At 54.0% G+C, this 17,956-nt stretch overlaps 1 protein-coding gene across 1 annotated transcript in view; it reads right to left on the reverse strand.

Moving 5' to 3' along the window:
* MMEL1 (membrane metalloendopeptidase like 1) overlaps positions 1-9,270 on the reverse strand; it is a 29,703-nt gene extending 20,433 nt beyond the window's left edge. Inside the window, exon 1 of the mRNA XM_065881244.1 lies at positions 9,117-9,270. Within this exon, the coding sequence (XP_065737316.1) occupies positions 9,117-9,270 (154 nt within the window). The remainder of the gene's footprint in view (positions 1-9,116) is intronic.
* Between the last annotated feature and the right edge of the window lie 8,686 nt (positions 9,271-17,956).

Raw genomic sequence — 17,956 nt, forward strand, 5'->3', positions numbered from 1 at the left:
TTCCAGTCTAGTCAGACGAAACCAGAACAAACACCCAACACTGGGGAGGTAAGTTCATGCCTTCTCCATGCTTATGTCCCCCTCCCATTTCCTCCACTGTATTCCCAGCACGGGCTGCCGTAACCTTCTGGTTGGGGGAAATTCCTGGGGTAAGTTCATCTGATGCTACAGCTCAAGAGTTTCCTGAGGATGCAGTGGGCTCTTGAGAAAACATTTCCAAAATTGAATGAGATGAGATCACCATGTTTGTGCACTTTGCCTTTAACTTACACCACCTCATTTGTGAGGGTCACCACCTCCATTTTTCTGATGAGAAAACTGACAGGCATGTGGGGTGATGCACCCACGGCCAGTCACTAGCGACTGGTGGAGGTTGGACTTCCAGCACCCATATTCTCATTCAAAATCTGTTCTTCTGAGCAAGAGAAGAGGCAAACAGCAAGGCCTTTGACACAAAAGCTGAATAGAAATGAAGTCTTCCTCTAATGCTAAAATAGGATCAACAGGACACACAGCAAACAGACCCCAAACAGGGATATTTCCCCCCTTCATGATTCCAGAAGGGAGTAGACTTCCTTGTGCCCAGTTGACATGTGTCTACTCTTGTTCATTTTTATATTTGCTTGAATAACTTCTGTAATATGCCAATTATTTTCACATAGACTCTCTACATTAAAAAAAAACAAACCTGACATTTCCTTTGAAAGATCTGTTCTCCTAAAGGTTGGCCTTGATGTGAATAATTTGTTTCCTCTTTCTGTCTCTCTCCTCTTCCTGTCTCTGTCTCTCCCTACCTAACAAAAGAGGGATACAAAGAACTTTATTGGGTGGAAAATAACCGTCCTCCCTGGAGAATGTATCATCACAGGCTGGTTGTCATGCAGGTGTGGGGTGTGAGCTTACATGACCCTGTGGTCAAGGAAACCACAAGCTGAGAAATTAAATTTAGGCTGGTAGTATTCCCAGGTGCCTGATGGAAACAAACACACATATTGTCTGGAGGGAAACTTAGCCCAAGTAACAAAGGCTTCTCGCAGATAAAGCCAATTTGAACATGGACTGAGGTTTATGAAAGGACCAGATTCCATGAGTGAGAAACAGCAAACAGCAGGACTAGAACCCCAAGGATTCATAGTTTGGGATTATCTGACCCATAACATGTGGAAGCTGGCATCACAGGCCCCAAACCTCAATGTCTCTCTGTATCTGTGCCTTTGCACATGCCATTGTAGCTGCTTCCCCTGAAGGGGCAGAGAATATTTCCTCCCTCTCTTCACTGTGGGTTTGCCCCTATGGCTTTGGTAATAGAATGAGGTGGAAATAATGTACTCCAGCTCTGAGCCTAGGCCCTAAGTGTGTTTCCACTTGTCCCGATGAACTTCTGTATGGAGAGGGACATGCTTGCTGGTCCTTGTAGGAGGATGAAATTCATGGAACAGCTGCCCCAGCTGAGGCTGACCTACATCAGCTGAGCCCTGCAGCCTACTGATGGATGTGTGTCATGATAAATAAGTGTTGTTTCAAGCTCCTGAGTATTGGGGTGATTTGTTAGGCAGCAGTGGCTAGCTGATGCAGAAATAACCCACTATGTTTGAATCATTGAAAGAAATAAAAATTAAAAACAAGGGCAAAGAAAAAATTGAAAAAATCCATTTGTAAAAGAATCGCTTGGAAACTCCAGAAATAAAAAACATGAAATTGTTGAAAATAATTTTTTTAAAGAAAAAATCCAAAATGGATGGGTTAAGTGGCAGATACAACAGAGCTGAAGAGAGATTTAGTGAATTTGAATGTAGTTCTAAAGAATTTGCCCAGAATGTGGGGCAAAATCAAAGAGATGGAAACTTTTCTCTAAAAGATATGGAAGATAGAGTGAGAAAAATTGAGTGCACATGTAATCATAATTTTAGGAGAAAATAAAGATAATGTGGGAGGCACAATATTAAAAAGACAGTGGCTACAAGTTTCCAAAATTAATAAATGTCATTAGTGCTCGGATTCAAGAATCACAACAGATGCAAAGCAGAATAAATAAAAAGAGCTTCATAGTTAGATACCTCGTGGTAAAAATGCACAGTACCAGGGAGAAAACAGCTCAGAGGGGAAAGAGTTCATCTGACAAGAAGGCCAGTTAGGTTGAACCAGATTTCTGAACAGCAGCAACGGAAGTCAGAGACAGCGAAACTAAATCTTCAAGATATTGAGAACGTAACTAAGCCCAGATTTGTGTAACCAGTTAAACTATCACTGAAGGATGACTACCAGATAACGTCATTTTCAAGTAAACAAAAATGAAGGTTTACAGTTGAAAGAGTATTTTAAAGCTGTGCTCCCCAAATCTGCCTGATCACAAGAAAGGCCTCACATGCTGGTTACAGTACAGAATCGGGGGTCTTACCCTGTAAGATTTCCTGGTTCTGCCTAGGTTGAGTCCTGTTATGGACTAAACTTTTGCATCTTCTCCCCGCCACCCGCCATTCCTATGTTGAAGTCCTAACCCCTCATGTGATTGCATTTGGCGTTGGCACCTGCGAGGAGGCGAAGAAGGTTAAATAAGGTCGTAAGCCTGGGGCCCCGATCCAGTAGGGCTGGTGTCTTATAAGAAGAGGAAGAGACACCAGAACTTGCCCTGTCCACCACATGAGGACACAGTGAGAAGGTGGCTGTCCGTAAGTCAAGAAGAGAGTCCTCACCAGGAACTGAATTGGCTGCTACCGTGATGTTGGACTTCTGGGCTCCAGAACTAGGGGAGAATAGATTTCTGCTGCTAAGTCACCCCGACTTATGGTATTTTGTTACAGGGGCCCAAGCAGATGGAGACAGGGTCCAAGGTGTGGCTTTTTAACAATTGCCCCAGGTTACTCTTGATTGTCAAGCAAGATCAACAAATGCTGTGTCCTAATCAGCGTTTCCCAAACTTTAGTGCAGATGAGTTACCTGGGGATTAAATGCAGATCCTAATCCAGTAGGCCTGAGATGGGCCCTGAGTTTCTGAATTTCTACCAAGCTCTCAGGTGAGGCCAACACCACTGGTCCATGGACACACTTTGTGTGGGAGTCTCCAAAAGCATGTACTTCAGAAAGAAGGTAAATGATTTCATAAGGGCTACCTGAGAAGTAGGGAGAACGATGAGCGAAGAAACTGATAAGGGGCTTCCCTGGTGGCGCAGGGGTTAAGAATCCTCCTGCCAATGCAGGGGACATGGGTTTGACCCCTTGTCCGGAAAGATCCCACGTGCTGTGGAGCAACTAAGCACATGCGCCACAACTACTCAGCCTGCGCTCTAGAGTCCGTGAGCCACAACTACTGAGCCCAAGTGCCACAACTACTGAAGCCTGTGCGTGTAGAGCCCGAGCTCTGAGACAAGAGAAGCCACTGCCACGAGAAGTCCACGCACCACAACGAAGAGAAGTCTAGCCGCAGCTAGAGAAAGTCCACACACAGCAACGAAGACCCAACGCAGCCAAAAGTAAATTAAAAAAAAAAAAAAGAAACTGATAAGGACTTGGGAAAATCGAAATTAAATTGAGTATATTAGAGAATGTTACCTGTGTGCAGTAAGTAAAAAATAAGATAGAAACCGCGGACTCACCCACAATAACGTGTGATCAGGGTGGAGGACGACTTAAACTGTTCTAAATGCTTGTATTGTTTGGAAGAAATATGAAGATACTGACTAGCTGAACACTTTAAGTTAAATACGCATATAAAATTTAAGGTATATTACTTCTGCTTTCCGCTTACAACATCAAAAGCCAACTAGAGTATCATTCCCTTTCGAACAACAGGAAAAGTCCAGATAGTCTACAGAAATCACAGCTTTTCTGGAGCTCATCCAGGACCTGAGGTAAGAGGGTGACCAGGAAAACAGAGTGACACGTCCCACCAAGCAGAACTGAGAACTCTGACAGGACCTAGGAGTAAGAGACAGTCACCACACAAGTGGGTAAGAAGAAATCAGCTAACATTTTACTGAATTCTTGAAGGCCAAGTGCGAGTTAGCTTGTCAGTGTGGAACAGCTGGAGCCTCAACACAGGGGGATTTTTTTTTTTTTTTTTGCGGTACGCGGGCCTCTCACTGTTGTGGCCTCTCCCGTTGCAGAGCACAGGCTCCGGAAGCTCAGGCTCAGCGGCCATGGCTCACGGGACCAGCCGCTCCGCGGTATGTGGGATCCTCCCGGACCGGGACGCGAACCCGCGTCCCTTGCATCGGCAGGCGGACTCCCAACCACTGCGCCACCAGGAAAGCCCCAACACAGGGGGATTTTGCACTCATTCACCAGTTATTTCCATGGATCCTTACCAGGTGCCAATGAGAAAAACTGGGGCAGGTCTCAGAAGACCAGAGAGTCCCCCTCAGTGGCACAGGCATGCAGGAGGTTATCTGCTTCTGCTGAGGTGCCAGCGTGAGGCGTCTCCTGCTTGTAGGACCCTCCTCTTGTAGGAAGCAAGAGCTTTAAACCACTGAGGGGAGCGTAGTAAACCCTCTCACTCCCGTGGGCCAGATGAAAACCTACTGGCCCAGAGGAGAGTCAGATCTAAAAATCCTCTGCTCACGGGAGAGGCACAGGAGACCCCTGTGGGCCCAGGATCCTAGACTGACGTCAAGCTGAGGTCTGCTGCCACTAGGAGAGGGGCAGGGGACTCAGGCATGAGGCAAAGTTTGATGGACATGGGGATCGGGGCAGGGATACTGAGGCACCCCCACTCCAAGACGGAGACGGGGCCAGGACACCAGAGATCCCCCACGCCAGCATGAACCAAGCACTAAAAAGCAAGGGCAACCTACCATCTGTGGAGGGGCAGAGGCAGAACCCCTCTGTGTTGAACACATCCAGGGACTGCTGAGAGCTGAGGCTGGAGCAGGAACAATGGGGAACCTCTGCCCCCCCCCCCCCAGGCCCATTTCTCTAAGCACAGGTAATCATTGCTCACAGCCAGAGAAAGGTGAAGTGTGTGGGGCACCGAGGGTGACAAAAGTGAAAACAAAACCCCGAATCAGCTGACTCCTGACTGGATGGATTCAATCTCTCACACTAACAGACGGAACAACCGTGCTTGTCTCTGGTGCAAATGCTGTTTACCTCAGTCTCTGCTCTTTTGCTGGATGTTTAGCCTTCAGTAAAAATGTATCTCACACACACACACACACACACACACACACACACAGAGGCAAGGAAAAACAATCCATTGCCATGAGATAAACTAATCAATAGAAGTAGACTCAGAGGTAGCTCAGATATTGGCGTTATCAGAGAAGGACTGCAAAATAACTACGGCTAATACGTTAATATGTTTCCATCTAATGGAAAAGGTGGATAACATGCATGAACAGAAAAGAAATTTCACCAAAGAGATGGAAACTATAAAAAAGAGGGAAATGGAAATAGCAGAAAGAAAAAGCATGTTATCAGAGATGAAGAATTCCTTTGACTGGCTGAGCAGCACGCTGGATACAGCTGAGGAAAGAACCAGTGGAACTGAAGACTGATTAGGGTCAAACTCTTCAAACTGCATCACAAAGAGTGAAAGAATGAACAAAAGCTGAACAGGGCACCCCAATACTGTGGGATAATATCAAACCATCCCACAGATATGTATATAGAGTCAGAGAGAGAGAGAGAGAGAGAGAGAGAGAGAGAGGGAGGTAGGAGAGAAATGAAACTCCTTAAACAAGATAGCTATTAATGAGAAGAAAACAAAATAATAACAAGGAAAGGAAATGTAATCCAACTATCCTTCATAGCTCAGCTGTGAAAAATACTCAGGAGAACTATTGTAATGATGTGTATGGATTTATCCAAAAGCAATGATGTACCTACACTGGGACAGTGGAAGCCTGGGTGGCTTAAGGAACGAAATCTGCCGCCCGTTCGGGATGTCAATAACAACATGGATAGGGAACCAATGACAAATCTAATATTTTATTATTAAATCGGATCTGATAGCATGACAGACATTTTTCTAAGTGTTACTGATGTATTAAATCATTGAACCCTCCAATAAGCCTCTATGTTATGTTCCATTTTACAGATAAGGAAACTGAGGCACAGAGGTGTGAAGAAAACCTTCCAAGGTCACACAGCTGGGATCTGGGGGGCTGGCAAGCCCAACCAGGCTGTCAGATTCAGGAGCCTGGGCATTAACCACAACCTTTCGATGCCTCCCTGTGATCTAACACTGACAATAAAGAGAGAAGGGTCCAAAGATGAGGCTTAGACACTCCGGTCCAGGGGTTGGCAATATTTTTCTGTAAAAGGCCAGACAATATATGTTTTAGCCTTTGTGAGCCATATACAGACTCTGTCTCACCTATTCAACTTAGCGCGTGTAGCCTGAAAACATCCACGGACAATACATTAAGTGAGGAGACACAGCCGTGTTCCAATAAAGCTTTATTTACAAAAACAGGCAGTGGGCCAGATTTGGCCCACAGGCCATAGTTTGCAGACCTCTGCACTAGACAATGAATATGGCTCTTTCTGAGGAGCAGAATTCCAGGAGGCAGGATTGTGGGTGTAGGATTGTATTTCCCACTCAAAGTTTTATTAAAAAAAACACTCAATTTTCTGAAAAAGGTTTATCTATAACTTTTGAAATAAATATTAAAACAAAAAACTAAGGTAACCATTAAAAGGATTAGAAATATAAAACTTTCAAGTTAGTTGCAGGAAAACAGAGTGAAAAATAACAGATCAATCCAAAAGAAGGCAAGGAAAGAGAAAGAAGAGGCATCAGAAACACAGAAGAACACAACAGAAAAAAATCGTACATTTCTGTGTGAATGCACTTAGACTAAATCCTCCAGGTACAAGATGGAGACAAAATCCAGCTGTACACGGTTCCGAAAGACACACCTAAAGCCAAAGAGACAAAGTCTCAAAGAAAAAGGATGGAAAAAATAGAGAACAAATGCCAATTCATATCAGACAAAACAGAATTTACAACAAAACATATTAAGGCAAAAGGCACAGTTAAGATAGAAAGGGGCGCTACGTAATCATACAGAGTGAAGATACACTGATTCTAAATTTACATCCACATAATAATGCGGCTTTTTTTTTTTTTTTTTTGGCGGCGTCCTCGGCAGTGAGAGCACAGAGTCCTAACCACTGGACAGCCAGGGAATTCCCATAGTTTAACCTTGAAATACACAAATTAATACTTGGCATAACTACAAAGAAGACTGATAGTTCTCTAGGGCAAGGTTTTAGCACACACACGTCTTTCAATAATTGAAAGGTCAAGAAAATGGAAAAAAACAAACATATAGACGATTTGAGTGACCTGACGGATGCCTCTAAGCCGCTGTCTGTATCTCCACTTCCACTTAAGGGTGATTGTGTGCACTGCACGTGCGCACGTGGATTATGTATAAGACTGACCGTGTGTTGGCCCTAAAGCAAGCCTCAGCAAATACCGGAGAATCAATATCACATACACCACGGTTGCTGACAAGAATGCAATTAAATTAGAAACCAATTTAAAAAGGTAACTAAGAAAAAGTCTCCAAGCATCTAGAAATTTAAAAAAGAGAGATATCTAAATAACTCATAAATCAATGAAAAAACCCCACAAAACCATAGTGGATGAGAAAGTCTTTAGAACTAAATAAAAATGCAGCATTTAAACTCTTCCACGGGCTCCATCAGGACCTGAGGCCAAGATCGGCTTGCGTCATTTCGGGGGGGTAGGGGCACAGAGTCCTGCCTGAGGGGCCCTGGCAGAGACCCCACTTGTATTTAGGGGACCACGAGGAGGAGGCAGGCTGGGCAGGGAGGGTCCCTGCTGTCAGGCTGGTACCACCTAGATGAGGACTGGGGGGTGGGGTGGGGGGGGTCAGCCCTTTCCCCTGGGAGCCTCTCAACCAGGTGTTTGCAGCCCAGTAGTCCCGAACAGAGGTTCCCTGGGGTCTGGGCTCTCCGAGCAGTGAGCAGTCTCTCCCCATGGCCCGTGCCCATGGAGATGAAGTGTCCATCGACCCTGCCAGGAGACCCAGAGGGGCCAGAGACGGCAGCGGCTGGCAGGGTCCGGCCAGGCACCTGGTCAGGTGGGAGCAGCCCTGGGCAGCACCCACATCTGTAGGCAGCACCCGCGTCTGGTTCTCAAAAACAGCCTTGTCCAGTGGTGGATGGATGGTCCCACCACAGCGCAGGTGGCTCTGGCCAGTGAGGGAATATTCTAGTAACAAAGCCTGGGCTGCTACTGTTGGGGCCGTGGGGAGGGCTTCTGCAGATCCTCCCGAGTCCTGAGCCCACCCGTCCACCCACCCACCTGCAGGAGGAACCAACTGCACCTCCCAGCTGTGCCCGAGGCTGTGCCTGCTGGGAGTAAGGTGCCTCTGGGATTTGACCCAGGCCACCTGGTGCCCAGGTGCAGGCAGGCGAGCACCTCCCCCCTCCCCCGCAGTGCTTCCCGACACGAGGGGGGAACAGTCCAGGCTCCTCCACGTTGGCCTTGGTGAGCCGGGGGAGGGACTGTGAGTGGGGGTGTTCCTGCAGGGTGGCCCTGGCATCCCCATCTCCCTAGGACTCCGGCCTGGCCCCCACCCATCACTGTGCAAAAAGCAGAGCCTGGGAAGCCACGAGGCCCCGGGGGCCCAGGTCTTCAGGAGGCCGCGAGGAGGATCCCAGCAGGTTCTCTGCAGGATGGCTGCCCGGGAGGCGGCAGGCGAGCCCCGCTGGCTGGAGGGATGCCGTGCCGCGGGTCCCCAGCGCTGGAGCGCGGGCTCCTGCTGCTGGGCAGGCCGGGAACTGCAGCGCCCTGTACGGCAGGGGAGGGGAGGGGCCGCGCAGATGCGGCGTGGGGAACCGCTCTGCCGCATCGGGAGTCCCGTAGGGGCCCGCCAGCCCAGAGCCGGCAGAACCAGCCTTGTGCCGGCCGGCGCCTGGGCAGAGCCTTCTGGAAGGGCCCCGGCCCCCGCAGGTCAGTGCCCCTTCTCTCCAGGCTGCAGCACAGCCCGGCAGCCCCTGGTGCCCGGAGCAGACCCCACCTGCCCGCTCGATGGCTGGCTTATCCAGGTGGGCGGGCACGCAGACGTTGCCGAGGCCGCGTGGGGAAGAGGCGGAGAGCAGTGTGTCGGTGGCGGGCCCGAGGGGAGGGCGCCCTCACTCACCTCTTCTGTCGGCGTAGAGGAGGCCCAGGGCGACCAGGGCACCTGTCACCAGAAGCAGCAGTAGCAGCAGCCCTCCCTCCAGGAAGCCTCGGTGCTCCTGCCCTGCGCGGCCTGCGATCTCCACCGTCCCCACCGGGCTCTCGGGCTTCCTCATCGCAAGTCTCTAGACGGGGAAAGTGCACAGCTGAGAAGCCCCAAGACCGAGGCCAGGGGCGGCGTCCACCCAGCCTGGGGCGCCAGGGCCCGGAGGACGGGCGTGGAGCTCCCGAGGCCCTGCCTGAGGCTGGCGGATGCTCAGCACCTCTCTCCATCCCAAGGCCACAGCTGGCCTGTGCCTGAGGGCTTTCCTCTCTCCCCCGGGGCCAGCGTCGAGTGCCGGGGGTGCGGCGGGACTGGCCTGCTGGCCCTGGTGGCCGTCCCTTCTGGAGGGAGTCCCCTCCAAGCTGGTTCTCTGGCCGGGGCTCTGCTCACAGCTTGCGGTGGGCACGCAGGGCCCAGAGGCCCAGCTCCCAGGCTTGTCAAGAGGCTTCTGCAGTGGAGCCTGCCTGGGGTTCTTGTGCTGAGAAGCTGTGGGTCTGGGTGCATCAGGGACACGCTCTGGGAGGTGGCTTGGGCCACTGGGCTCCCTGCCCACTCTTCCTGCCTGGAGCCCAAGGGGCAAGGGGGAGGCGAGAATGACTGGAACCTACGCAGCGGTGACCACGCAGGCCACGACGGGCCCCGGCGGGGCAGCTCCAGGAGTCACCTGGCTGGCGCGCAGTTCCCGCCGTCTCCCCACCCTGTCACTACAGAAGGGACGCCTTCTCCAGCCAGCTGGGCGGTGACAGCCGGGCGGTGAGCAGCGGTGGAAGACACCCAGGGCTCCTGCTGTGTGCAGGACAGGGTGTCCTGTCAGGTGGGGACGGCGGACCAAGGGCTGCACGTGCTCCTGGGTGTACGTGTGCATGCCGCTGTTGCTGGCACACAGAGCCCTGACCCAGAAATGTGCCCGGGCCCCGGGGGAGAGCTGGCTGCTCTGCCGAGCTTCAGTCCTCACACAAGCTCACACTCCTGACGTCGGGGTCGGGGTCGGTGGGAGCCCAGCCCCGCCCCAGGACAGAGGACAGACCCTGTCCCACCCGCCCGCACAGCCCGGAGATCGCCCAGGGCTGGGTTAGCTGTTCTCACCTGCTGGGGGGTGGGGGGGTTGGGTCCCTCAACCTCTGGCATCACCTGTCACATGACCCAACCAGAGAGGAGAAGCCAGGCCCGCTCTGATCTCAGGAGCCCCCTCGGCCCCCATCACCTGTCTCTGCACTCCCCACCCCGGACCCCCACCTGAGCCCCTCGCCCCCGGAAGTCCATATGCTCAAGGTCACCTCAGCTAGACCTTCTCCGGGTCCACCTGCCCCCAGACCTGACCTGCTTCACCACCTCGCCTACGGCTCAGCCTCTATGGCCTTTATTTCTATTTCTGTTGCCCACCGCCCCCTTGGGAACGTCAGTGCCGGGGCAGGGGGCTCCTTCTGCCTGGCCCCCAGGACCTAGACGGGTGCCCACGACCTTGGAGGCATCCATCGACGACTGTCGAATGAATGAACGGCCAGGTCCGAGCCTCGCCCGGCACCTGTGGCTCTGGGGTCTCTGGCGTCTTCTTTCTCTGATCAGAACTAGAGTCCGCTCATCACTCAGTTAATTCACTTCACTCTGTCCTGCTGACTTCCGGGGTGCTGGGCTGCCTGCCCCACGGCCTGGGAAATGGGCCGGCGCTTGGAGAATGTGCCCCCCGCCGCACCGCCCAGGAAAGCTGGCCCGGCTCACCTGCGGGTCACTCAGAAAGGCCGCTACCCACAGGCAGGTCTCGGAAGGCTGGGTCGGGAGGGCTCCCAGGGGTGTGGCTCCTTCCGGGCCTCCTTTGTGATGCGGTCATGGGTTCTCTGGAGGCCTGGACGCCCCCTGCTCACAGCTGGCAGGTTCTATCCGGGCTTGGTGTGGGGGGAGGGGCACGAGGCTCCCTGCTGAGCGGCGCCCCCCGGAGGCTGAGGACCCCGCCTCCCGGCCCTCCTTCCTCCCTCCCTTCGGAGTCCGAAGGGGCCTCACGGCTCCTGGGAAGGAAGGCCAGACCCCTCTCCTCACCCTGCCCGCCTTGCCCGAGAGAGGTCGGAACCAGAGAAGCACGCGGGCCGCGGGGTCCTTTCCCTTCCATCTCCAGTGAGGCTGGTGCGTTCTGGGGGTCTTGCCGGGGTGTCAGGGGAGGAGGCGTCCCTGCTTATCATGATGAGGGTGGTCCTCTCCCAGAGACACCCACATTCAGCTGGTGTGGGGCTCAGCTGCCTCTCCGCCCCTGGGGGGTCTCAAGGCTCAGACCCTAACCCCTAGGAGGCAGGTGGCCCGGCTGGGGGACAGGAGGGGCCCTCCGGGCTTCGCAGAGGCACCCCAGTGCTTCAGAGCGTTAGGCGGGCGCCCCTGGCCCAGGGCTGGGGGCCGGGTTGGGGGGCTGTGTGCGGAGTGGGCCCCAGTCAGGACCCAGATGTCCCTTCTTTGGGCCCAACTCAGTCATCAGCATGGTTCTGCCTCCATTTCAGAATCCCACGGACGGAGGGATCCACCCAGGCCCCTGGGACTCTGTAAGGGTGTCCAAGGCCAGGGACCAGGCCACAGAGCCAGGGTCTGAGGGTACACAGCCGCTCATGCCACCCCTCACCAGAAGGTCCGCACTGGGCCTCGTTGGAATATTCCAGTCCACGTTCAGATGGCCTCTTAGGTTTGCCCCTCCCTGGGAGGAGGGCAGCGCTTCCGGGGATCAGATCCAGAACCCATCCCGACCCCCAGGCAAGGCTCTCCTCAGCCCCCGGCTGCCCTGGCAGCCCTCCACTCCCCCGAACCCAGCAGAGCGAGGGGCTGGCAGCCTGGCCTGGAAGCTGTCTGGGCTGCTGGCCTGAATGGGGATGAGGTCAAGGTCAGGGGACTGAGAAGCTGCAGCTGCCCTTCCTGGGAGCCGGAGGTGGGTCAGGGTCCAGCCTGCCAGCTAGAGACTCCTTCCCAGAGTGTGACGGCCCTGGGGACCTACGCTCGATGCAGTGCGGCCAGAGCGGCCCCCATCCCTGCCAGAGGCTGCTTGGATGCAGAGGCTGGCTGGTCTCAGGAGCTCAGCTGTGCTTTCCCACCCACACTGCCCCGTTCTGGGTCCTCCCCGTCTATAGCTCCATCAGTGAAACATAGAAACTTTGAGGGAGCAAGGAGCCTGGGGCCCTGGTCCGGCCTCCTAGCAGGCCCTGCGCTGAGGCCGGCAGGTTCTGGGGGCTGCCAAGCCTAGCAGTGCTGGCTCCCTTCCAAGAGAAGCTGGGAAGCGGGGCGGGGGAGTCCACAGGCCAAGGAGCTACAGACTCCCAGCCCCAGCCAGGTCCCTAGACAGACAGCGACCCAGCTGCTCAGGACACCTCCGTCAGGTGGATTTTAGTCTTTTCTCCTAGGTGAGCTCAGGGGTCAGTGCGGGCTCCCTGCCCACCCCTCCCTGTCTCTCAGTCAGTAGATGCGGGATGTGGAGGTTTGAGGCCCAGCGTCAGCTCTGGGGTCCAAGAAGGCAGCCCCCCCATGATGGCAGGTGGTGGGCACCCCTTCCCTCATCAGTCCTGGGACCACGGCAGGCAGGGAGTAGCCTCTGTTCCTGGGGCTACCCTCAGACCCTGTAGACGCCTGCCCTTTACTGCTGGGTCCAGTCCTTCCCTGCCCCACACTCTCGGGCTGGGTGGTCTGGGGTAGGTCCTGTCCTCTGCAGGAAGCCCAGCATCCCCTGGCAGGCGTGTTTCTGGGCCTCAGCACGACGGGAACCGGACCTCTCCTGGCCCTGCCCATCCACGCGGCAGGCAGGCACGAGGTGCCCCGCTTGGAGAAGACCTCCAGGCCAGAAGAGGTTAAATAGTTTTGAGGCAGTTGGAGAGCTGGGATGAGAGCCGGGCCTCTGGGAGGCCCCGCACCCCCTCCCTGCTCGCTGCGTCCTGAGGCCAGGCCTTGGGCCTCCTGGGCAGAAGGGAAGGGGCCAGGGCGGTCTGACTGTGCCCCAGGGCTCCGTCACTGAGTGCCCAACCCAGTCCCAATAGCTGGAACACTGGTCCCCTCCCCTACAAGGTTTGCCACGGAGTCAGAGAAGACAGATGTGCAGTGCCTGGCCCAACAGCGTGGTTGGGAAACACCTGGGGGCGGGAGGGGCCCGTGCCGAGGGCCGGGTTGCCTGTCTTGGAGCTCGGCTGCTACTTCCGTGACCCTAGAGTTATTTTACCCCCGTAACTAACTGTTCTTTATATTAAATTCTCGCTATTTGAATCACTGGGTGTGGTTTTTGTCTCCTGAGTGGACCCTGATGACACATAAGTTGGCACTAGGAGTGGCCCCAGGAGGTACCTCCAGAGATGGGGTTTGGGGACTGGCCTAGTTGTGTCCTTGGGCCTGAGGCCGTGGGAGATGTGACTCGTGGCACATGGTGGCTTTGGGAGTGACCGAGCTGCCACCGAGCTCGGCTGTGATGTGACAGCTGAATCTGGGCCTCGGGAGCTGAGGGCCGCCCCCACTGTTGACGGAATGACAGCAGCCGAGGTCCCTGGTGTCCTGGACACTCGCGAGCTCAGGTCTGCCCTCAGCTCCAGCCACGGCCCTGAGTCCCTCATTTCTCAGCAGCACAGCGCTGATGTGGCTGAAAGGCAAACACAGCATTTGACCCTGTGAGTAGTACGATCCCAGCAGTGTTGGTGCCTTCACAGCCTCACCAAGTTTCTTACGAGGAAGTTCGGGCATTGACTGGGAAGGAACGGGACCCTGAAACGAGGAATGGGATGTCTGGTTGGGCTCAGATGAAGCTGAGAACCTTGAACCCCCAGGGTCCTCTGAGCCCCTCCAGGGTCTGAGGAGATGAGCCCTTCTTCACTATATTTATTTATTTTTGGCTGCGTTGGGTCTTCGTTTCTGTGCGAGGGCTTTCTCTAGTTGCGGCGAGCGGGGGCCACTCTTCATCAAGGTGCGCGGGCCTCTCACTGTTGCGGCCTCTCCTGTCGCTGAGCACAGGCTCCAGACACGCAGGTTCAGTAGTTGTGGCTCACTGGCCCAATTGCTCCACGGCATGTGGGATCTTCCCGGACCGGGGCACGAACCCGTGTCCCCCGCATCAGCAGGCAAACTCTCAACCACTGCGCCACCGGGGAAGCCCGAGCCCTTCTTCACTATAAACCCTGCGAGAACCTCACGTGGATCAGGTGCCTAGAAAGAGGATCCTCATTCTACTCAACCCCCCAGCCCCTGTTGACCCCAGACCCATAAGTAGGGTCCAGTCTCAGCACGCTCAGGGTGGGGGAAAGTACATCTTTCCCAGAAGGAAATAGCGTATCCACCCAAAGAATTTCAAGATATAATTAATCGACACTGAGAAACCTGAAGATTATGTGCGGGGATTGGGTCTAGGGGTGTCAGACCACAGTGGAGGGAGCCCAGCACTGGGCTGGGTTGGCTCCATTCCTACGGGTGCACCTGCCAAAGATTCTGAATTTGTGTGTTGCCTCACGGCAGCTGCGGGCAGTCACTCTATCTGGACTTAATGGTGGTCTGTAGCTAATGAAGCTGAGATGCCAGAACCTCCCTTGTGTGCCACAGAGGAAGGAACCCAATGGCACAAGGAGATGACATGTTGGAGTGGACTTACCACACGTGACCCGTGCCCCCGCTACAGACCCAGGAAGGGTCACGGGACTTACTTTCTCCTTAGGTCTATTTCTGTGACAAACTATATGAACACCTTTCCCAATTGTGAACCATCCTTGCATTCCCGTGTACGTTGCTTGTGGTGTGTTATTCTTTTAACGTGCTGTTGGATTCAGGTTTGTTGGTATTTCATTTAGGGTTTCTGAACTGGAAATCTCTAAATGAAATTGGTTTGTGGCTTTCATTTGGTTGAGATCGTGCTTTCTTCAAAAAAGAACTTGGAAGGGAACTGTAGTCACTATCTTGTAATAAACTATAATGGAAAAGAATCGAAAGAAAAGAATACAGATATATACATATATATGTATAACTGAATCACTCTGCCGTACACCAGACACTAACACAGTATTGTAAATCAACTATACTTCGATGGAAAAAAAAAGAACTTGGAAGCTTTTCTTCTTTTTCTTGGCTATGAAGGAGTTTAAAGCAATTACGAGTTGACTGTTCTTTAAAGGCTGGCAGATCTTCCCTGACACCATCTGGAGCTGGAGCTGCTTTGAGGAAAGCTCCCTAACCACCTTCTGTTTCCCTCCACGGTAATTGTCCTGTGTAATGTTTACGTCTACTCTGGACTTAGTTTAGTTAAATAATGTTTTCCTAGGAACCTATACATGTCATCCAGCCCTTCAAATTTATTTGCACAGAAATTGAGAAAAGTAATGCCTTATGATTCTCTAAATTTCCTGTTATTTTGTCCTTATTACTTACAAAAAATTTGTCTTTGTGCTTTTTCCATCTTTCTAGATTAAGTTAGCTACTGGTTCACCTATTTGATATTTGAAGAATTGTATTTTGGATTTCTGAGTTCTTCCATTTTTCTATTCCTAATTCATTAATTTCTGCTCCTATTGTTACTAATTCCTACCTGCTGATTTTCTCTATTTTATTGTCTTTTTTTAACTTCTCAGGATGAAGATGTGCTTCATATTCGTTGGTCAGTTATATACTCAGGGTGTGAACTTCCCTCTGGACACTGTATCCCTTAGGGGTTTCCCTGGACTGTTTTTGTCACAATTATTTTTTCCAATATTCTGCAATTCCAGATTTGATTTCCTGTTGGATCCAAGAGGTGTTTTACCTGCAGGGAATTTTTTTTTTTTTTTGCGTTATGCGGGCCTCTCACTGCTGTGGCCTCTCCCGTTGCGGAGCACAGGCTCCGGACGCGCAGGCTCAGCGGCCACGGCTCACGGGCCCAGCTGCTCCGTGGCATGTGGGATCCTCCCGGACCGGGGCACAAACCCGTGTCCCCCGCATCGGCAGGCGGACTCTCAACCACTGCGCCACCAGGGAAGCCCCTCGTGCAGGGAATTTAAAAAAATTAATTTATAGCTTTATCGCCTTGAGAGTAGGTAACACTCTCTATACCACATCATAAACATTTTCTTGGTGACCTGAAATGTGATTTTGAGAAAACAAGGTGCAGCATCTGCTCTGGGGGAGGAGTCTGATTTGCGTCAGACCCACCTGATCATCTGCTCTGGAGGCCGTCTGGCGCCCGCTAGCCCTTGTCCACTTGGGCACCACAACAGGAGGCTGGGACAGTGGCCTCACGTGTACCTACAGATGTGAGAACCACCCCCTGCCCAGGTGGAGGTGGGCGGGGATGGCTCGGGGCAGGGCAGACTTGGCCCGTGGAGCTGGGAGGATGAGCCCTCTCTGCAGGTCCCGTAGGCCTGCAGAAGCTGGTCCCGTAGGCCAGCTTCTGTTGAAGCTGCCCGGAGAGCTGGGAGCTTGGGAGTGGTCCCCAGACATCCCGGCTAACTTGACTGTGACCATCTGTGAACCTTTGGACATTTCCAGCCTCAGCTTTCAGAACAGGACGAGCTTACTTCAGCCTCCAGTGAGAAAAAGGAAGCAGTAACACGTGAAAAGCTTCTGGGAGATGCGCTCGGTGGTGAGGGACTTGAGAGCAGTCAGCTCCACCTTCCCAGCTTCTGCCCTGGAGGAGGGGGGAGAGGAAGCCGCGGGCTGAGAGGCACACTTGTGAGCAGTCCTGGCGCCCAGCAGGGGCAGGCGATGAGGCCAGGCGGCCAGGCTGCAGGGAGAGGGCTGCCCTCTGTGCCTTCTGTCGGGACACATCCAGGCCCGGCTTCTCAGCCTCCAGCTCAGCAGTGAGCAGCCGGGGGTGGGAGGCACGTCGGGGGCTCCGCAAAGAGCATCAGGTCCTGGAGAGCTGTGGTGAGTCGGGCACCTGCAGGCTCATCGCGGGGATCTCTGCCCTTGAGGGGACGGATGAGGGCAGGACGTCTTGGGGGGAGGACAGCAGGGGCGAACGCACCCCATGGCCCCCGGCTTTACCCGATGGCCCGTCCAGCAGTTGCGTTCGGGAACAGGAGAGAAAAACTGCGTAACTCGGACCTGGCTTCCTTGAAACCTCAGTGATGGGAGAAGGGTGGGCTTCTCCGCTCCCGCCAGGAGAGAAGGTTTTCCAAGCAACCTGGTGAGCGGGGGTGGTTCAGTTTAATCCACGTAGGAAGCGCCCTGACGTCAGGCAGCTTTGCCGGAGACCTGCCGAGTAGACGTCTGGCCGCTCTGCTCATCGGGGGCCCCTCGGGGGGCGGAGGGCTCTGCACGGCAGGTGGGGGAGGAGGCACTGGGTTCCCTGGAGAACAACCTTGATGAAAGCGTGGGTTTGGGGCCCAGCTTGGGAGTTTTGTCCTCGCGGGGGCCCAGGCCCTGCAGGAGGCTGGCCCGAACGTCAGGCCAGGGTCAAGGGCTGCTTCACACCTGGAGAAGGGCTTCCTGGGCTGGCACCGTCTCCCCAGGGCCACGAGGGTCCAGCCTGAACCCCGTCCACCCTGCAGGTCCCAAGCCAGAGACAGGACTGGGGCTGCTCTCTGAGGCCCGAGCCCCACATGTGGGCCAAGAGGGTCGCAGCTTTGGGCTGCTGCTGAAGGGAGGGCGTCTGAGCCTCCGGGGATGGTGACTCAGGCAAGTGGGGAGCTCTCCGCTCTGCTTCCCGAGGCTGGTTGTCACCAGCCCACCGCAGGACGGGGAGGAGGGGGAGGGTGGGTGAGCACCTCCCTGATCTGGGGGCGGGGTGCACCCCAGGGTCTGGAGAGAAATGCTAACGACGGGGGGCCCCACGGCTGGGCCTGGGGAGCGCCGGC

The sequence above is a fragment of the Phocoena phocoena genome, chromosome 1 (assembly GCF_963924675.1).
Source record: "Phocoena phocoena chromosome 1, mPhoPho1.1, whole genome shotgun sequence".
In the NCBI taxonomy this organism is placed as follows: domain Eukaryota; kingdom Metazoa; phylum Chordata; class Mammalia; order Artiodactyla; family Phocoenidae; genus Phocoena; species Phocoena phocoena.